Source organism: Delphinapterus leucas, chromosome 4 (assembly GCF_059928025.1).
Source record: "Delphinapterus leucas isolate spDelLeu-1000000601 "Yukka" chromosome 4, BTC_Dleu_Yukka2, whole genome shotgun sequence".
In the NCBI taxonomy this organism is placed as follows: domain Eukaryota; kingdom Metazoa; phylum Chordata; class Mammalia; order Artiodactyla; family Monodontidae; genus Delphinapterus; species Delphinapterus leucas.
Window position 1 is genome coordinate 1,858,875 of NC_143132.1, and position 21,635 is coordinate 1,880,509.

Genomic DNA, 21,635 nt, shown 5'->3' on the forward strand with positions numbered 1-21,635 from the left:
CACTTTCTGGGCCCCAGGGGGGGCAGCACCAGGAGGGGCTGTGTCATCATAAGACACAGGTCCCAACCCTGGGGAGCAAATTGCGGTGGGAAAGAATTCAAAGAGGAAATTAACAACCATCAAAAAGAGAAGGGAGACACAAGAAAGGAAAAACGCTGCAGAGGCAGCATTCCTATATGTGGAACGAGCGATTACAAAACAAAATATAGCCACACAATTGCAGACAAGTAAAGGATAATATTTATCCTTTATTATAATATTTGTAATATAATATTACAAAACATAAATATATATTCTGTTTGTGCATTTAAAAATATCTGAGAAAATATACTCAGTTAATAATGGTTAGCTCTGGGAGGTGGGATTATGAACATTCTTCTTTATACTTAACTTGAATTTAAAATTTTTTTAGCAATGAGTATGCACTGTTCTGTAATCAAATATATTTTTGACAGTGCTACTAATTTTCTAAGATAGAAACTCATTATAATAGCTAGAAATACCTATAATTTTTTAAAAAAGAGATCAAATCAAGAAAATAACCTTCCATTTTAGTAAAGTAAACCCAGAGCAAGCAGAAGGAAGGGAATAATAAAGAGCAGAATGCAAATAAATGAAATAGAGACAAAAACAATAAAGAAAATCAACACAACCAAAATCTGGTTCTTGGAAAAGGTTAACAGAATTACAACCTTTTAGCTAGACTGATGCAGAAAAAAAAAAAGACTCAAAAGACTAAATCATAGCTGAAAGAGAGGACATTGCAACCAACCTTACAAAAACAGAAAAAACTATAAGGAAATATTACCAAAAAATTGTATGCTAACAAATTAGATAACTTATAAAAAATGGAAAAATTCCTAGAAAGACACAAACTACCAAAAGTGACTGAAAAAGAAGTAGAAAATATAAATAGACCTATAACAAGTAAAGATATTGAATGTGTAATTTTAAGACTTCACACAAAGAAAAGTCCAGGCCTAGATGGCTTCTCTGGTGAATTCTACCAAATATTTAAAGAATAATGAAGACCAATCCTTCATAAGCTTTTCCAAAATATAAAAGAGGAGGGACTACTTTCTAAGTGATTCTATGAGGCCAGTATTACTCTCATACCAGAACCAGACAAAAACATTACAAGAAAAGAAAACTACAGACCAACACCCTTTAAGAATATAGATGCAAAAATCCTCAACAAAATGCTAGCAAACTGAATCCTGCAACATATAAAAAGATTTACACACCGTGACTAAGTGAAATATATCCCAGGAATGCAAAGTCCGTTTAACACCTGAAGATCAATTAATATAATACACCATATTAATAATATAAAGAAAATAAACCATATGAACATTTCAATTGATGCAGGAAAAGCATCTGACAAACCTAACACCCTTTCACAATACACACACTCAAGAAACTAGGAATAGAGGGGAACTTCGTCAACCTGATGAAGGATATTTACAAAAACCCATAGCTCACATTGCACTTAGTAGTGAAGGACTGAAAGCTTTCCCCTACGATCACGGACAGGATAAAGACATTGGTTCTTGATACGTTTCAACACTGTACCAGAGGTTCTAACCAGGACAATTAGGCAGGAAAAAGAAATAAAAGACATCCAGACTGGAAAGGAACAAGTAAAAGTATCTCTATTTGCAGATGACATGATCACAACAAATCTCCAAAAAATGCACTTAAAAGCTATTAGAACTAATAAAGAAGTTCAGCAAGGTTTCAGGATACAAGTTCAATATACAAAATATAGTGTATTTCTATACACAAGCAGTAAACAATCCAATTAATAAAACAATTCTACTTACAGCAGCATGAAAAAGAATAAAACGCTTAGGAATAAATTTAACAGAAGAAGTGCAACTTACACACTGAAAAATAAAAAAATATTATGGAAAAAAATGAAAGATTTAAATAAGTGGAAGACATCACATGTTTACAATCAAAATCCTAGATGCTCTTTTTGGAAAAATTGATAAGATGACCCAAAAGTTCATGTGGACCCAAGGACCCAGAGGCCAAGACAATCTTGAAAAAAAGAACAAAGTTGAAAGACTCATGCTTCCTGATTTTAAAACTTACTACAAAGCTATACTAGCCAGGACTGTGGTATTGGTACAAGGGTAGACACATAGATCAACGGAATAGAACTTAAAGCCTACAGATAAACGCTTTCATTCATGGTCAATTGATTTTTGACAAGGGTGCCCAGACAATTCAATGAATAGTCTTTTCAACAAAGGGTGCTGGAACAACTGAATACTTCCTGTAAAAGAATGCCTCTTACATTGTATACAAAATTAATCTAAACAGATCAAAGGCCAAGAGTAGGTGCTAAAGCTATAAAACTTTTAGAATAACACCATAGGCATAAGTCTTCCTGACCTTGGCTTGGGCAGTGTGTTCTTAGATATGACACCAAAAGCACAAATGATCAAAGAGATTGACAAGGTGAGCTTCAACAAAACTGAAAACTTTTGTGTTTCAAAGGACAACATAAAGAAAGTGAAAAGACAACCCACAGAATGGCGAATAACTTGCACATCATATATATGATAAGGGACTGGTAACCATATGTAAGGAACTCTTACAACTCGATGAAAAGACCAATACCCACTTGAAAAATGGGCAAAGGATAGAAACAGATATTTTTCCAAAGAAGATGGCTCAGTAATCGCATGAGGAGATGCTCGACATCATTGGCCATCAGGGAAGTGCAAATCAAACCACAGTGAGATACACTTCCCGCCCAGTAGGGTGGCTAGAATCAAAAAAGACAGATAATAACAAGCGTTGGCGAGAATGTGGAGAGATTGGAACCTCATACATTGCTGGTGCAGTTGCTGTGGGAAACAGTCTGGCAGCTTCTCAAAAAGTTAAACACAGAATTACCATGTGACCCAGCCATTCCACTCCCAGGTATACGTCCAAAAGAAATGACAACGTGTCCACACAAAAATTTATAGAAAACGTAGTCACATTAGTCATAAGAGCCAAAAAGTAGAAACCACTCAAATGTTCACCAACCTATGGATGGATAAACAGAACATGGCAAATCCAACCAATGGACTATTATTTGGCAACAAAAAGGAATTAAATGCTGATACAGACTACTATACGGACGACTCTTGAAAACATTATGCTAAGTAAAAAAACCAAGACACAAAAGACTATGTATTACATGATCCACTTTATATGAAATGTCCAGAAAAGGCAAGTTCTATAGAGACAGAACGTCGATTAGAGGTCACCTATGGTTGAGGGGAAGGGGGAAGGGGAGTGACTACTAATGGGCACTGGGTGTCTCTTTGGGGTGATGCAAATGTTCTAAAATTAGATTCTGTAAATATACAGAAGTGCAGCGGACACTTTATGCCACTGAGCTTTACGGTAATGTGAATTAAATCTCAATGAGGCTCTTCAGGAGAACAAGCTCAGTACGCAGAGCGAGTTCTCTGCGTCCAGAGAAGGAGGACTTATCTCTGCCTGCAGTGGGAGGAACAGAAGGAATAGGACAGCATCTAATGCTGGGGGGTGGGGGTCAGCCGATGCCCCAGGGCCCCATCTCCCCGAAGCTGCGAGGTACGGCTCAGGCTCCGCCAGCTGGCACCCTCCCTGCTCAGCTGGACCCAGCGTGCACCTGTCTCTTTTGGCCACAGGCACTGCAGGAGCCACGGCCCCCGGGCCCTCCCTGCCCCACTTCCGTGAGCTTGCAGGACCCCCGCTGGGCTGGCCCCTCCTTTCCCAAGGCTGTCAGGGCCCATCGTACCGTCGATGTAGGCCGGGATCTGCCCGAAGATGGTGAGATACGAGTGGTAGACGACCCCCCGGAAGATCCACTCCACCCGCCTCTCATTGTGGATGAGGATGGCCTGCTTGGCCACCCCGAAGGACACGACCCACACGGCCAACAGGAAGAGGAAAAAGAAGACATCCTTCATCTGCGGGGACAGGGAGACACCAGGCTGCAGCCCCACACCCTCACTGCCCACAGGTGGGCTCCTGTGTGCCCTGCAGTGGAGGGGGATTCCATCGACGCCCACGGCATGGATGTCTAGAGCCAGGAGCTCCGGGGGAACAGCCCTGGGGCTTCCCCAACACCTCAAAGGTGCGCTGGGCACCCCCTGAAGTGCAGGAAGGGTCCAACGTGACCATGACCCAGGAGGGGAGTGATAGGAGCTGTAACCGGGATCAGGAATGAGCTGTGGAGATCAGGCAAGGTTGCCTGGAGGAGGCAACATACAGGCAAAGACCCGAGACGGGCGTGCCCGGGGGTGGGAGCCCAAGGGGCAAGGCTGGGACTGGGGATCTTACGGGGTGTGCCGAAGCCCTGGGGCGCCTCACTTGGAACTGGCGTCAGGGGCCCCTCGTCCCCTTACCATCCGCTTCACGATGATGATCTTGGGCCCCAGCGTCTTGCTGATGGTGAAGATGTGCATCAGACGCAGGCAGAACATGATGAAGTCCAGGGAGAGGACGATGCGCCCGGGGTACAGCAGCGAGGGGATGAGCCTGGCCGGGTAGAAGCAGGGCCTCAGCCGGCCGCCCCCAGGGCCTGGCCCAGTCCAGGGAGAGGACGATGCGCCCGGGGTACAGCAGCGAGGGGATGAGCCTGGCCGGGCAGAAGCAGGGCCTCAGCCGGCCGCCCCCAGGGCCTGGCCCAGTCCAGGGAGAGGACGATGCGCCCGGGGTACAGCAGCGAGGGGATGAGCCTGGCTGGGCAGAAGCAGGGGCCTCAGCTGGCCGCCCCAAGGGCCTGGCCCCGGCCTCCTGCTCACCTGCCCCAGTCCAGGGGCAACCCCGGGACCCCAAAGCACTAAAGCTGGGTGTGAGCTCAGGGGCAGCGCCTCCAGGAGGGTCTAGAAGCCCAGCCACGGGCAGGGAAGCCACAGGCCGCATGGGCATCCCGAGAACCAGAGGCTGGGCCAGGCAGTCTCGCCTGGTGGAGAAAGCGGGTCATGGCAGGGCAGACACGCACAGCCTTGACGGGCAGTGGAGAGGTCAGAGCCCCAGGCTGGGATGCAGGCGCACACACGCGGCAGCCACCCGCAGTGACAGAGCCCCGAGTCTCTGCCCTGGTTCCCTCACCATCCCCAGGCGGGGGCAGGGCACCCTCGGGACAGATGTGTCCAGAGAGGAGCTGAGCCCCGCGGGGGGGCCCTGGCCTGTGGCCTCATCCGGAGCCGGCCCTGTGGGGCGGCTGCCTCAGACGGGACGGACGGACCGGGCGCCACACAGGGAGGCTGCTCACCGGCAGGTCAGCCCTGCCATGAAGAGCAGGATAGCACAGATGTCCAGCTTGTTCCAGAAATCGCTGAAGTACAGGAGCGCCATCTTCATCAGCCCACACTCGTCCGGGTCGTAGAAGAGCTGGGAGGGGACACAGCGGGACCGGTGCCTTATCCCGCTCATGGCGGCAACCAGCAAACCACGGCTTCCTGGGGAGGGGCCGCGGGCAGGACACGTGGCCTCCGCTCGCCCCAGCCTCAAGCGAAGGTGTCAGGGGCCAGCTCCCCTCCCACGGGGCGTGCTCCCCCCCCCTGCAGCGGCCCCCAGAGGAGGGAGAGACGGCAGAGGGACCGCGGCCCTGCTTGGCCTGCCCCGCGGGAGTCCCCACCCCAGACCCCAGCAGCTGGGTACGCGGGGCAGGCGGCCCCATAGAAGCAACCGGGTCCCCTCCCCGGCACCGCTGGGCAGACACCGGGAGAAGGGCCTGCCCTCTGTCCTGGGGCTGCCCGCGGTGAGGCCGGGGCCCAGGGACCAGGGGCTTCTGCTGCAGGAGGCCGTGCGGGACGAGGCGAGGCCCGCAGAGCCAGCGCGGCCCCAGGCCTGGCTGCCCACCCTGCACCTCCTTCCTGGGGACCCTGATGGTGCCTTAGGGTCCCCCGCAGGCGGTGGTGTTGACGCATGTGAGCTAAGCTGGCTTTATCTTGGGGCTCGTGGCTGCCAAGTTCAGAGAGCAGGGGCGAGTCTGAGCGGGCGTCTCTCAGCGGGCCGGCCCCTCCCCACACCAGCTGAGGGTCATGTTCGCTGGCTGCCTCCAGGTACTGGCAGGTGGGGACAGTGTGGGAATGGGGTTGGGGGGGCAGACAAGCCGTGAGGATCAGCCTTTCCCTCTGCCCCGGGCCCCCGAGGAGGCCTCCAAGCCCGGAAGGGGTCTTTGTTCACCAGGTCGTCTCACAGCGGGACTCAGGATGGGGCCTGGACCACGCAGGGCCAGCTTGGCCTCCAGGGGGGCTGGACACTGTGGTGGGCCACCCCTCAGCACCTGACCGACCCCCGGGAAACACCCTGCCCACCGAGGGGAGGGGGCAACAGGAGCTCTGTGTCTAGAATCCTTGGACGGACGCTGCCGTGCACCTCGACCCTCGGCCGATGTTAAGCTGTGGCTTCGTGTGCCGGCTCAGGGCGCTGGGGGCGCTTCTGGAGAATTCCCAAACCCAAGAGTAGTCTCGGGACCCCACAGTTTGCAGTGCCCTTCACAGCGCGGCCGGGGTCACACACGCCCCCCAAGTCCAGGAGGCCACGTGGTGAGGGCACCCCGTTCGGGGTGATCAGGGAGGGTTTCAAGCAAAAAGCAGCGCTTGGGGAGGGGTGGCCAGGTGGAGGAGGGGCAAGGGCCGGTGTGGCTGCTGGACCGCAGGCCGCCCTTTCCAAGGGGCACTGCCCGCTCTCAGAGGCCCCATGAGTCTCGCCGGGGATGGCACTGGGCCAAGGGCCACCGGGAGAAAGTGCCCGAGCCCAGGGAGCTGCCCGGGGGCGGGAGGGTCAGTGGGTGGGGCTGGGGCTGGGCAGGGCCCTACCTGCCGCAGCTCCTCGCACACCAGGGAGCAGAGCCAGAGGTAGATGAGGCACTCGCAGCCCGAGGGCCTGGGCTGGAAGTCCACCATGAGCACGTAGGCGAAGAGGCAGAGGAAGGCGAAGTAGGACAGGATGTTCAGGTGGAAGACGACCACGGGCGCGCTGAAGAAGGCGCGGATGCGGGCCAGGCCCCCCTCGGCCTGCAGCCGCCTGTCCCTGGGGGCAGACACGGGGTGGGGCCGCGGCCGTGAGGCACCTGACGGCGACACAGGCCACAGCGCAGAGAAGGGAGGCCCAGGACCCGCATGCGGCTGCTGCCCCTGCACGCATGGCTTCAGCGGGGGCTCAGCCAGACGGCCCCACGGAGGGGTCCCCAAATGGCCCTCGGGTTCCTTCCGGGCTGTAACAAAATACTCAGGCCACGGTGGATAGTGCGGACAGGGCGGCGCTCGGCCCCCCGTGGGTACTGGGGGACAGCAGGTCTCAGCCCTGGGGGGCCCTCCCCCAAGCGTGATTCCCCTCCGTCCTGGAATCAGTGGCAGTGGTGAGGACCCCCGAGAGAGGGTGCTTGGGATGGAAGGTCCGGACCCCCGGGCCCCCAGCCCCCGGCCCCCACCGCAGCCAGGCCGGCACCTGAAGGAGATGAGGCCCGTGTAGAGCAGCGGGAAGGCCAGCATACACAGGGCCAGCTGCCAGAGCCCGTTGTCCACGCAGAGCTGACCCCACCACACCTTGGTCAGGAAGGCCTGCGGACATGGGTGCCGGTGTCAGCGCGACGGGCGGCCCCCACCCCCGACCCCGTGCTCCCTGAGGCCGAGGAAGAGGCTCCCTGTGGGCAGGGCGGGGCCAGCTCTCCCAGACAGAAGGGGCGGAGAGCAGGGCTCAAGCCCAGGACTTCCGTCCCCCCGTCTCCCACCAGCTGGCCCCTCTGAGCTCTCTCTGGGGGTCGGGGGGTGTGGACAGGACCCCCTCCCCGCCACGTCCCTGGGATCCAGCACGGCTGGCACACGACAGTGCTGTGGACGTGGTGACAGCAGGAGGCTGTGCTCCAAGGAAGCGCCAGGGTTCCGAGGGACACCCACTGTGTGCCACGCGCGCCATGTCACCAAGGAAACACCAGAGCACCCTGCACTCGGTGCTCCAGGAGGATGCCCCGCCCCCCACGTACCCCTCGCGAGGCCCCAGGTAGAGGGGGTGGGCGTCTGAGTCCTGTCCCTGGGACCTCCTGGGGGCCTGCTGGGGGCTCCCACATAGGGCCCTCCTGTGCCGTCTGTGTGAGTGGGAGGCCGCGTCTGCCCCTGCAGCAGCGCGGCAGGTGTTTCTGGAAGGTCACCTGGATGCCCCCGTGAGACACGAACTTCATGTCCTTGGCCTCCAGGGCCAGCTGCAGGCAGGTGGTCTTGCCCCAGGCCTCCGACACGCGGACCAGCAGCTTCTGAGCTCTCTCTTCATCTTTGCGGTAGCACTCGGTGAAGACCCCTGGATGGGAGGAAGCCCGCATCACAGCAGCCGGGTCCCCAGCAGTGACAGCCGAGGACAGTGTCAGAGCAGGGCCTCTCCAGGTGACACAGCCTGAACACGGATGGTGCTGAGCCTCGGGGCGAGGACCCCAGGGGGACCCATGAGGAGCTGAGCCCAGGCCCAAGGCCGTGGCCCCAGGAACTCACCGATGGCTCTCTGCTCAAACTCGTCAGCAAGCAGCAGCATCTCCTCCAAGCTGTCCGTGTCCTCCTCCTTGGACAGCTCCTTCAGGATCTTGCTGCAGGCCAAGGCCGCAGCGATGCAGTCCTGGCTCTGGGCACCAGGGGAAGCCACCGTGAGGACCTGGATGGCCCAGCCCCGGGAGCCCCCAACACACCACCCAGGGTGATGAGGGCAGAGGCCCCGAGACAGCACAGGCTGTGGGGCAAGTACTTGTGGCTCCTTCCATATAAACCACTGGGCTCACGCAGATCACAGGTAAGCCCTGCTGGTGGCCAGTTTCCTGCACGGGCTGGTGGGAGTGGTCCGCTTACCAGGCAGCCCAGTTGCCTCCCCAGAACGTGGACTGGACACTGGTGCTAGCACAGCCCTGCCAGCACGAGACCCACAGCTCCCCGGGGGTCTGGCTAACCTCATGCATGGAGCACCCTGAAGGGTAGAGGCGGGGACCAGGCCCTCGCACGTCCCTGTCCAAAGCCAGGGTGCCCTGCCTCGGTGGCACTGCCAGTCCCAGGCACCGGAGTGGGGGCCAGGAAGATCTCATGGAGGGTCTCAAAGCTCAGCCCGGAGGCACTGGGTCTGAGGGCAGTGTCAGCCCAGGTGAGGGGTTGGTGTCAGAGCCTGGAAACCCGGGTTTGGCTTTTCTGCCCCCTGAGCCCCAAGGGGCACACGTGAGGCCACAGTCAGGCCCGGCTCTGTCGCCGACCGCTCCCCCAAGCACCTTGCGCGAGGGCAAACCTCCCAGAACTACGGACAAGCGGGGAGCCACCAGAGCCTCTGCTGGGACCCTGGGGGGAGCAGGCTCTTGAGAGCAGCCTGGAAATGCCAGCACCTAGAAGCGGGGCCTCTCTGAGAAAAAATGACAGAACTTTACTTTCCCGTTACGAGGAGAGTCAGCTCGAACTAAAGGAAAGCCACACAGGAAGACTTGGGCCTGCGGTGCCCTGTTTCTCAGGGAGCTCCCCGGCAAGTCCCCCGCAGCGGGTGACGAGGCCGCACACAGGCCCAGGGACTAGGACTTGGCAGGCCAGCCGGCAGGCGTTCCCAGGCGGCCCGCCAACAGCTCAGGGCAGCAGCACCTGGGAAGCGCTCCTCTCAGTAACAGATTGTGTCTAAGACCCCCAACCATCAATGGAAAGAGAGGCTGCCCCTCCGGGGATGGAATTTGCCTGCAGAGTCTACAGACCGGGGGGGGCAGGGTGGGGGGCACAGCATGTGCGCTGACCACCAGAACGTGTGGGTCACAGAGGGCGGCCTGCTTGGTGTGTGTGCCAGGTGGGCCTTGGTCCAGACAGACCACAGGGGGAGACTGTGTGGCACTCCTTTCTAAAAATTCTCTTCTTGCCTAGGGCCTAGGGCCAAGCTCTCTGCCCTCCAACCCTGGACACCCTGAGTTCCTTCTGGTGTTGTGGACACCCACTGCCCTCCCTGCATGGCCCTGTGCTACTGACCAACCCCTTGCGGTTGGCTCTCTGGCCAGGAGCCCCAGCTAGAGTCCTGTCACTGGTCCACCCATAGCCGTGCATGCCAGGAAGCGGGTCTGGGTACCTGAGCCCAGATGATTTCTGCCAGCTCCCGGCGGTTCTGGATGATGGCCCAAATGAGAAGATCACGGACAGGGTCCACGGTGAAGGCAACGTGGCCTGATGAACGCTTGTACAGGGACCGGAGACTCACTCCCTGCACCTGGTGAGCAGCGGACAGTTAGAGCCCTCACCTAGGGCCCCACGAGCATCAGAACCCCGGGGCCTATTGAGGGTCCTGAGCTCAGCCTCACCGTCCCTGGAGCATGAGCCCTTCAAACTGCATTTCCAACAACACCCAAATCTTTCTCATGCACACTGGGGTTCTTAAAGCATCATTCTGGAGACGTGAAGACACACCCAAAAAGTGCAATACCCAGTTACCTCCCACACCAATATTTGTAGACCCTTGTTGCTAGCCAGGCACCCCAATGTTTCCTACTCTTATCTGCTGGCATCAAAGCCTTTTTCTATGAAGTTAAATTCTAACACAGAGTCTGTTAATAGATTCATGCTGTGAGTTCCTCAAGGGAACCTATACCATGTCTCCTGCAGAGAAGGTCAGCAAAAAACACCAGACAGACAAAGCCATGTGTGAGTGGAAAGGCCCTGACCCCAAGTGATAATGAGAACCCAGGCTTCCTGGCCCATCAGTAAATAAACACATCCTCAGACAGTCTGGAAACAATTCCCAGAAGCAAACAACACACTTCCCACATCACACACAAAACTGCACTTTCCTTAAGTGATTTTAGAAATCGCCTGAAGACTCATCTTTAAAAAAAAAGAAAAATCAGTTCATCTTCTTAAATTACAGACATGGGTCTGTGTGAGCTTCCACTTGAGCACATTCCAACTGGACATCTTAAACACAGTGGAATCAAGAAAAGCAGAACTGTAAATATATAAAACCAAGCCACAGTCACATCATTCTCAGGGGTCAGGAATAGCTCACACAGGACAATGGACAGATTTGCAAACCTGAAGGAAGTGGATAATTTTCTAGCAAGAAAAAAACAAAATCAAATATGATCTTAGAACAGAAAGAAAACCTAAACATCGGGACCATCAGGAAAGAAAATGAGAAAGTTATCAGTTACTACCCAAAAAGGCACCAGGCCCTGATGGACTCCTAGGGGAGTCTGCCAAGCTTGTAAGAAGCAGTGAACTCCGGCCACATAAACTGTTCCAGGACAGAGAAAGAAGAAAGGCTTCCCAATGTTTTTACAAAGCTAACATAAAATTGATACCAGAACCTGACAAATATAACCCCCCCGAAATAAAACTACAATTAAAGACTTAAACATTCTGATGCAAAACCCTGAAAATACTGGGAATCCAACACCATATTGAATACATGTTACCCTGCAGTCGAGTTGAGGTTCAAAACAGGAATCAAAAAATAATAACGACCTATAATTCACCAAATTCATAGGTCAAAGAAGAGCAGTTCAACTCCTCAAAAGGCATCTGACAAAGATCGGCACTGAGGCTTCATTTGTAAAAACTTAATAAGTTGGAAGAAGAGGCTCCCTCACATAAATACACACACAAACGCCAGCGTTGTACTTCATGTTGAGAGGCTGCGGGATTCCCATCAAATAAGGATGCAGACTAGAAAAGCCCCCGTCCTATTGTTGCAACACACATGCATCTCACACAGATACGCGTGGGACATGCTGACCTGGCTACACAGACACCGATTACACCTGTGAGCAGGGCTCGGGGTACAGGGCACAGGGGAGAGGATTTTCCCCACATAACTTTTGGTACCGTTGGAGGTCTTCAGAAAGGGAGAGTTATGGACTGAACTGTGTCCCCCAAATTTCATATGTTGAAGCCCCATCCCCTAATGTGACTGTATTTGGAGATGGGCTTTCAAGCATGTGATCAAGGTTAAATGAGGTCATGAGAGTGGAGTGCTCATCCAACAGGACCGGTGTTCCTTGGAGAAGAGGCAACGATACCAGACACACTGAGGACAGGCCGTGTGAGGACAGGGTAAGAAGATGGTTGGTCCCCTGCAGGCCAGGAGGAGAGACCTCACCAGAAGCCCACTGCCGACACATTGACCTTGACTCCAGGCTCCAGGGCAAGGAGAAAAAGACGCCTGCTGTGTAAGCCACCCCGTCTGTGTTACGGCAGCCAAAGCTGACTTTCCCAGTGAAAATAAAGCCCGTGTTTCAAAGGTCCGAGGACACAGCGGTGCGCGCGGCACACGGCCAGCACTCACACTGACCTTGATGTTGGGCACCGCGAGCAGGAGGCGCGGGCGGTCGCTGGAGCGGGGCCGGGGGTACAGCGGCTGCGTGGAGTCCCCCAGGAGCTCCCGCAGCACCTGGGCCACGTGGTGCAGCTGCACACGGGGCGCCGGGCGCTCAGGCTCCTCGGCCAGCACCTTTTGCAGCTTGTAGTGGAACAGGCAGGTGGGCTCCAGGTTCTCGTACAGGTAGAGCAGCGTGTCCCACGTGACGAACTCCTTCAGCCGCACCCCGTTCTCCAGGAAGAGCTTCACGAACTCGGGCTTGTTGGCGATGAGGGCAGCCGTCATCATGGGGTACAGTTCTGAGGGCTGAGAGCGGGCCGTGGGGGGCCGTGCATGTGGTCATCGCCCCGCATAACCCTTATCTCAGTGCCCCCGAGACGGGGATGCCGGCGTCTCCCGATTCGGGAGGAGGAGACGTGCCAGCCGCCCTCACTGAGGGCAGAGCTGGGGTCTGGACGAGGCCACCTCAGGGCCTGCCCTTGCTCCGAGGCCCAGCAAGCCCTTCCCCAGGGCACCCCCTGCAGCCTCACCTTCCACTGACGCTCATCTGTGAAGATCTCGCTCCGGGCGATGTCCACGCGGTTCCACGCCACTGCTAACTTCAGCTGGTGGTCCCAGTTCTCGTGTCCAAAGTGGTCGTGGCTCCGAGAGGCTGCAGGTAAAAGCACACGCATCAGGGGCTTTGCTCTGGGCCTCCAAGCCACTCCCCACCTAACAAAGTCAGAGAGGGAGGGGTGTGTCACCAACCCGTCTCCATCATTTTAATTGAATAGATAAGGTCACAAATCACTGCCATCCCCCACCCTTCCCCTGCACGCACCCTTATAAAATCCCTTTTCCTTTCAGTGGTAGAATCAGAGAATCTCTGGGTTTCTGTCACCACTTCCACTCACCCCAGCCCTCCACTCTGTCCCCAGCTCCTGGTCAAGCCCCCACCCTAAGTTTAAACTAGACACGGGTCTCTGAAAGGCAGGCATTTCAGATCCACACTCAAAAGTTGGACCACAAAGACCATCACATTTCCTTCCTTTGCCCTGTTTGCAAAACCACCACCTCACCCAGGTTCTCAGCGCAAGTATTTTGCCCAACCAGTTTCTGCCCTTGCTGGGTTAACATTTTAAAACATGGGTTGTTATTTGGGGAAAAAGAAAAAAGAACTTTGACCCTTGCCTCACACCACACAGAAAAAGTAACCTGAGGCAGATCATAAACCTAAATATAAAAGCTGTGGCTATAGAGCTTCCACAATGAAACAGATGAAAATATGTGCAACTGGGGGAAAGGAAAAGATTTCTTGGGATGCAAAGAACATGAATCATAAAGAAAAAAATTAGTAAACTAAAATGTGTTAAAATATAAGCCTTCTGCTCTGCAAAGACACCTCAAAGGACCTATAAAAGCAGACCATGAGGGGCTTCCCTGGTGGCGCAGTGGTTAAGAATCCGCCTGCCAATGCAGGGGACATGGATTCGAGCCCTGGTCCGGGAAGATCCCACATGTCGCAGTGCAACTAAGCCCGTATGCCACAACTACTGAGCCTGTGCTCTAGAGCCCGAGAGCCACAACTACCGAGCCCACATGCCGCAACTACTGAAGCCCACGTACCTAGAGCCCATGCTCCACCACAAGAGAAGCCACCACAATGAGAAGCCCGTGCACCGCAAGAAAGAGTAGTCTCCGCTCGCCTCCGCTCGCCGCAACTAGAGAAAGCCCGCACGCGGCAACAAAGATCCAACGCAGCCAAAAATAATAAAATAAATAAATTTATTGAAAAAAAAGCAGGGCTTCCCTGGTGGCACAGTGGTTGAGAGTCCGCCTGCCGATGCAGGGGACACGGGTTCATGCCCCGGTATGGGAAGATCCCACATGCCGCAGAGCGGCTGGGCCCGTGAGCCATGGCCTCTGAGCCTGCGCGTCCGGAGCCTGTGCTCCGCAACGGGAGAGGCCACAACAGTGAGAGGCCCGCGTACCGCAAAAAAAAAACAAAAAACAAAAAAAAAAACAGACCATGAACCAAGAGAAAATATACCCAACACATATATCTGACACAGGATTTGTATGAGAATATATCAAGAACTCATACACCTCAAAAATAAGAAGACAAATAACCAAATAAACACAGACAAAAGATCTGACATTTCCCCAAGATGAAATACAAATGGCCAAGAAGCCCAGGGAGACGCAAATCCAAACCACACCGAGATCTCCCTTCATGGCCACCAGGAGGGCTATAGCTTCAAAGACTGACAGTACCAAGTGTTGGCAAGGATGCAGAAGAGCCCAGCCCCGCATCCATGGCATGTGGACGGATGCACAGAAAAGTGAAAGCCGATCCTCTGCTACGACAGCCCCCTGCTCTGCCGTCAGGGCTGGCCTGGGGCTGGTGTCCCTCCAGGGTGAGGGGTTGCTCAGCGCAGAGCAAAGGCTTCTGGGCACCAGGGATGTCTCAGCCATGTCAACACTGGCGGGAAGGGCAGGGTAGCACTGGCTTCCCTCCCCCACAAGAAGTGGGAGAAGAGGGAAGAGTGAAGTGTGGGCCCGGGGAGGACAGGCTGGAGGGCAGAGGTCAGACCACGGAGCAGAAGTCGGTCGAGAGCTCTATTGGTCCTGAGGACCCCTGCGTTTGGACTCTGCCCTGCGCTGGGGGCAGAGGCGTTAACCATGAGGCAGATGGTGGGGAGACAGGAGCAGACTTCCAAGGTTCTTTCTTTCTATGCTAGAATTTTATGAGAAACTGATGACCACTAAGGGGTAAATCAGTGCAGGCTGCACTCAGATTTCAGGGGAGAAGGTAAGCTGAGAAAGGAGCCTGTTCCCCAACACTGGTGGTGGGCACCCACCTGCCCGGGGGAGCATGAGGTAGGCCTGACGAGGTCCACCACCAGCTGCCCTCTGACCAGCGCATCTGCCCACGGGTGGCATTTCTGGCTCCTCTAGGCCAGGACTCAGGGTCCTGAACCCTCAGCCGGCTCCTCCCCCTTGTCCCCACTTTGTCTGCCCCTCACCCTTCAACAAGGCCTGCAGGATGGCCACATCCACGTCCTGCTGGCCATCCTTGCCTTCCCGGAACACGGTGAGCAGCTGCCGTCTCCGGACGATGTCTTGGATCTGCAAAAGACGGTCCTCACGTGAGGTGCCTCCTGCCTCCCCAAAGGCACCCTCAGAACCAAGGCCCTGGGCACGGAGCCAGAGCCCCAGGCAGGAGTCCTAACTGCTTGTGTAGCCAGGGCCCCCCGCCGCCCCCACCCCAGACGGTGAAGATGAAAGATGCATGAGGACCAAACACAGTGTTTGCGAGTGGCCTGTGGGGTGGAAAACACAGCCCAAGTGTAAAGAATCTTCACCTCACTGATCGGTCACTGATCAACACTCAGCATCACTTAACTGAAGACTTCTCCCCGGGTCCTCCTGCCTCGGGGAGGACCTACCCACCTACCTGTCCGTCCTTCCGTCCATCCACTCGTCCATCCAATCATCTACCTACCTAGCTAGCTATCCATCAGTCTGTGTGTGTATGCATGTATGTAGGTAGGTATGTGTGTGTATGTATCTATGTACCTATCTGTTCACCCTACCCACTTGTCTACCTACTTACCTACCCTACCTACCTACCTACCCTTCTATATATCTACCTACCCACCCTGTGTATCTATTTAGCTAGTCACCCCACCTACCTATGTATCTATCTACCTACTTATCTATACACCTAGCTACCTACCCACCCTTCCAATCTATCTATCTATCTATCTATCTATCTATCTATCTATCTATCTATCCATTATGTATCTATTATCTATCTTTCTATTATCTATTTTATCTATCTACCTACCATCTATTGCCTATCACCTGTCTATCTAGCTATCACCTATCATATCTATCATCTCTCAGCTGCCGTGTCTGCCACCAGTAGCTGCCCTGCCTTGAACCCTTCACCCTGAGACCGGGGGGAGCCATCCACTAGTTCCCCACACCCCCAAAGCTTCAGGCTCTTACCCCAGCTCCCGGCCGCCCCGCCTGCCTTCCCACCTCCTTTTGCAGCCTGGCCGTGCAGCTCCCGCCTCTGTACAGACCGCTCCCACCTAGAGGGCCCCTTGCACACCCCACCTCCACCTCTAAGACCCCAACCTCCCTAACCCCTCGGGGTGCAGCTTTCATGTCAACTCCAAAATACCCCTGGCCTCTCTCCCCAACCCCAATTCCATCTTCCAGCTGAAATCGCTCCGGGATTTAACCCTTGCTTTGATTCACAGGATGAAGTAGCTACTGTCAGTGTGTATGTGCCGACCAACCACTTAGCACTCTCCCAGGTGACCTTGTTCCATCCTCTGAGTTTAAGTACCAATTACCCCTATTTTGCAGATAAGAAAATGGGATTGCTGAGAGAGGGCCAGCAACTCCTCCGACCCCAGCTATGTGGTGCTGGCCACGGGCTGGCAATGAGACCCCCATGGCAGATGTCCACATCCGCCAAGGGCCACACCCAAGTACCTGCCATGGAGCAGACCAGCCCTGAGGTTTGTGGAGTGAATCAGCAATCACGGCTCTGGGGGTCCTCTCCCCACTGAACGAGAACAACCACTGAGGGCAACCCCCTGGCTTGAGACTGGTGTGTATGAAACACCACTTTAAGGCCTCTACTTGGCAAGGGATTGAAAACACAGGCCCCTTTAAACCTTGGCAGGTTAGATCCACTTCTGAGAATTGCCTGAATAATTTACAGACTAACTGAGGAAAGGCCACAGAGCCGGCCAGCCAATCCCCACCATGTCCGTTGGCAGCCGAACTGACGCCAACAGCAAAAACAATCTCCCAGAACATTGGCTTCTAAAGAGGTCCTCTGAGGCCACAATAAGACAGACAAGAGCAGGGTCACTGTGCCGCCTACAAAAACCGCCTGGTTCCCCTCGGAGCAGGCCCGCTGCCCTCCCCCTCCCCAGCCCCCATCCAGGGTCCCAGCCCTCCCCATGGTCTTTGGCTGCTGGGCACAGACCGTCCACATGGCCTGAAACTGGACGCGGTGGGAGCTAAGCTGCTCCACAGACGTGCCCTGAAAAGCACGTGTCAGGCACTTAAAACTGAATTTCCATGAGTTTTTACAGCCTGGCTTTAGCATCCACGGAGCTGGATGAAAGTCACAAACCCTGACTGCTTTGTCAGCCCCAACTTGTTGGGGAAACTGAGGGTCAGAGAGGCACTGACTGCCCCCATCCCACAAAGGATCCTGCCAGGAAACAGAGGTCAGGTGACCTCGGGACGGGTGAGCCCCTGCCCCTGGGTCCCAGAGTGCGGCCAGACAGCAGGGTTGGCAGGACCACAGGGGCCTCAGGTGCGGGGGTTCTCCGCCGGCCAAGGGCTTCGTGGGTGATCAGGGCTCAGCCAGCGCTCTCCTTCACACCTACCCCCCTTGGAGGCTGGGGCCATGGCCATGGGTTAGGGTCCCTCTGCAGAGCTCACCAGGGCCCCTGAAATCCGGACTGGGGAGATGGCCAATTCTGAGGTCCATTCCAAGTGCCCCAGATCACCCAACTGAGCCAAACAGCCTCGGAGTATGTGAGAGAGAAATTCCTTCTTTTCAGGACCTGGAGAGACTTCCGTATGCACGTTCCTGCACTATTTCTCCCCCCGGTCCACCGAGGACCCCGTCTATAAGGGATGCTAGCCAAGTCTACACCCATCTGTAACCAGTGTTATCTCCCACTGATGCTATGAAAGAGCAAATACCAATGCTCTTTAAAGCAGAAATACTGAAATGCAGGGCAATTATGGTCCTGGGCCGTAACAGCCATGGTCTCCCTGGGTCAGGAGAAAGGACCAAACCAGAGCTCTTGGGGGTGGTAGCACCCACGAGGCTCACGGCTCAGGAGCTGACGGGATGGGCAGAAAGCGAGGCCCCAGAGCCCCCAGCCCAGCCCACAACCAGAGCAGCCCACTTTCATCCAGTTCATATGGTGATGTTCCAGAAAATCTTTGGAATCCGGTGGGCTAGTTAGAAAATGTCACACTTAAAAAAAAAACAAAAGAAAGAAAGAAAGAAAAAAGACAATGAAGAGACCAAGCTAATGGTTCGGATTCCGGCACAGCAAAAGGCCACTAGTAGATCAACATGACATCCGAACTGCCTGAGTTTGGTCAACAGGGATGAACCAGAGTTCACTTCTAGGTTCTGATAAACGCACCGGGCTTATATCGAATGTTGACAGCGGTAGAGCTGGGTGAAGGGCGGACAGAAACCCTCCACTACCTGTGCTGCTTTTCCACAAATCTAAAAGTATTACAAAACAAAGACAGAGAGAGGACAGGCCGGCACGTGAAGTAAAGCTGAGGCCGCCCTTCCGATGGTCTCTCTCTGGACTTGTCACCACAGGGTCATGTCCCCAACTCCCTGTGCTTCCACTCAGTACCTCCTGCCCACAGGGCAGAAAGGATGCCCGTTTTGGGCGTAACTAGCTCCCTCCCACGTCTCAAGTCTCCAAACCCCCTGGAGATGGGGGGGGTCCCCCAGAACACTGGTCCCAGGATGGGTCCGGCCACCGATGCCTCTATCTAAGGGTGCACGTGAAGCAGCCCCCAGATCACCACACGGTTCCTGGAACCACGCATGGGCCCGCATCTGGCACGTCTGCCCACCTTGCCGACCCCAGAAGGTCTCCATTAATCTCCCCAGTGGCGTTGAGGTCACCAGGCCTGGAGGCCGGGCCGGACCCTGCCACCCACTGCTGTCACCTGGCAGCGCCCCTCTGCCGGAATCTGGGCTCCCCACCCCTCTGCCTCCCCCGGGGCCTCAGCACCAGCCTCCTGCCCGCCCAGTGCAGCAGGGTCCTCATGCCCTGCGGTACCAGCCCAGGCCCGGAGTTCTGCAGGCTAGAGGCTGAGCATGTCCTCCCTTGAGGACAGTCTGCTGCCTCAGCCGAGGGCTTCCCACCTGCCCTGGGCCCACTGCCTTCCGGGCTCACAGCCCCCCACCTTCTGCAGATCACTCCCGTGCCCGCCCCAGGCCCGCTGGGGTCTCCGTGTCTGGTTTTGGCGTGCCCTGGTCCCGCTTACCAGGCTGACAGCGTCTAACCTACTGGCTGCAGGTCCACGCCTGGTGACTGATGCGCCCGTGTGCCTCACCTTTTTGGTCCACTCTACAATCCTGCTTTCGGTGAAGGTCTCGAACATCTCCTGGAAGAACAGGCCCAGCTTCTGCTGAATCAGGGAGATGGTGATCTCGGAGATGGGCAGGCTGGCCACCTGGGCAATGACGTCAGCCACTCGTCCCGAACCCTCCACGATCACGCATGGGGTGCCGTTGGTGATGGCATTGTAGATGGTCTGCAACACAGGGGCTGACCGTGAGCCCGGGACCTGACTCCACACCCGCACGGACACCTTCTTATACAGAGATGCTCAAACAGAGTTGATGTCTGGCTACTGCGAAGTTTACAGAAGGCATTTGCTTGGTAGCATCCCACTGCTCGGAGGGGAAAGTGGCTAATCCTGACGTACGTGGGATACACACCCGATACACCACCTCCTTCAGGCCTATCACTCAACACCACTGTCACGGAAGGTTTGGACGTTTCCACCCTTTGACGTGTGGACGGAAGCACCATCTCCAGAAGGAGGGGCACTGCCAGAGTTCCGCCCCCTCGTTAACCAGGACATCGAGGGAGACCCCCAGAGACCCAGGGTGAGCAACCTGAGGAAGGGGATCTACCCCAGCAAGAAGGACGCCCTGTCTGGGCGATGCTGCAGGAGAGCCATGGTGGGAGTGGGGACCAGATGCATCCCATCCTCCCAGGGACCCCAGGATCAACAGACACTTTCGATGATCCCATGAACAGAACGTCATGCTCTTGCCCCAAATCTGCAGGCTGTAATGTCGTGTGTTACTACAGCAGAGGTCAAATTGGCCCGCGTTCCACAAGGGAGGCCCATCCCACGCCAGAGAGTGGGTTCTGAACAAAGATCCACGGCAGCATGTCAAAGCCACTGAGGATCCTGCTTTACATCTAGCTGCTGGTCCCACAGGGCTGAGGGGCAGCCAAGGGCTGTACTTTGAGAACCCCGCCCGGCAGTCTGGGTGCAGAGCTGCAGAAACCCCCCATGGGCTGCCTGGGGGTCCTGGGGGGGGCATGGGCCCCACCCTTGCCCGAGGCCCCTCTGGATCCCCTCTTTCTTCTGTGCAGGTCAAGCCCCAGGGCCAAAGCCAGAGCACCCCTCCTGCGGCAGGGCCACTCAAGGGGCTCCGACCCCCCCACCCAGCGGACAGGATCCCTGTACCCTCTTGCTGATGACCCCCCTGCGGGGCTGGTGACAGCACTTGGGGCAGTCGTCCCACCCGCAGCAGGACTTGACCCCCAAGAGCACACCCCCGCCCCCCCAGGCCAGGACTCACGTGCAGTGTGCCGGGTCCCCCCTCCAGCACCACGCAGACGATGGGGATTTTGATGGCCACACCTAGGACGAAGCACAGAGCCCAGTTCAGGATCGTGGGCCCCCCACCCCTGCCAGCTGCAGCCTAACCGAGTGCACTCCTGTCCCTTTCTGGGGTGGAGGGAAGGCGAGGGCTGTAGACCAGCCTCAGCACCCAAGGCTCCCCCAGCTGGTCCGCTCTGCCCGGCTGGCCACCGCAACCAGCCTGTTTTTCCCTGCAGCCCTTCCGTGGCGCCTCGAATCTGGGCAGGGCTGGGGACACGTCAAGCCAGCGGGCACCACGCATGGCGCGGGAGTACGGCGTCACAACTCCGTCCTCTGGCCAGCCAGCCCCACCCTCAGCCTTTCATCCAGCCTGGCAACCAGGAGGGCTTGTGAAGATTCTAGAAACATCTTTCCCTGGGAAGCAAACATTCTTTCCAAGAGCCCACATGGTCTCGCCGTCCCCACACACTCACACACCCCCAACACTCCCCACCCAGCTTCTCTTGGCCAAAACAAGTTCTCCAGGTGTGGTCCCCAGGCCAGCAGCATCCGTGTCCCCGGGGACTGGGAGATGAAAGTCCTCACTACCCAGACCTGTGAATCAGAGACCCTGGGGGTGAACCCACACCCTGGGGACCCCTGATGTGCAAAGAAGCTTGAAAACCTCGGCTCAAAGGTGTCCAACCAACCTGCAAATCGTGTGCAAAATCCTGTGTATTTGACCTCCCAACACCCCAGAATCCATCCCATCCCACCCACAACGGAAGAGATGTCAAGGTCCAAGCTTTGACTACTGCACGCTCTGATTTCTGAACTGAGACGTGTTTGTGATGTAAAGTGACGGTAGGATGCTATGACCTCAATGCCTGCCCGAACTTTCCTTCTGCTGGTTAAAAGGGACGCAAGAAGATGAACCCCTGAACAAG

The 21,635-nt window shown here is 55.4% G+C and overlaps 1 protein-coding gene across 2 annotated transcripts in view; it reads right to left on the reverse strand.

Moving 5' to 3' along the window:
• Positions 1–21,635, reverse strand: part of TRPM2 (transient receptor potential cation channel subfamily M member 2) — a 43,114-nt gene that overhangs the window by 12,679 nt on the left and 8,800 nt on the right. For both annotated transcript variants that reach the window (XM_089910113.1, XM_089910114.1), the window contains exons 7-19: positions 20,687–20,748; positions 19,420–19,620; positions 15,312–15,414; positions 12,837–12,958; positions 12,274–12,612; positions 10,066–10,203; positions 8,484–8,610; positions 8,150–8,295; positions 7,450–7,562; positions 6,819–7,032; positions 5,267–5,385; positions 4,395–4,527; positions 3,785–3,956 (exon numbers count right to left, since the gene is read on the reverse strand). In XM_089910113.1, the coding sequence (XP_089766239.1) occupies positions 3,785–3,956; positions 4,395–4,527; positions 5,267–5,385; positions 6,819–7,032; positions 7,450–7,562; positions 8,150–8,295; positions 8,484–8,610; positions 10,066–10,203; positions 12,274–12,612; positions 12,837–12,958; positions 15,312–15,414; positions 19,420–19,620; positions 20,687–20,748 (1,989 nt within the window). The remainder of the gene's footprint in view (positions 1–3,784; positions 3,957–4,394; positions 4,528–5,266; positions 5,386–6,818; positions 7,033–7,449; positions 7,563–8,149; positions 8,296–8,483; positions 8,611–10,065; positions 10,204–12,273; positions 12,613–12,836; positions 12,959–15,311; positions 15,415–19,419; positions 19,621–20,686; positions 20,749–21,635) is intronic.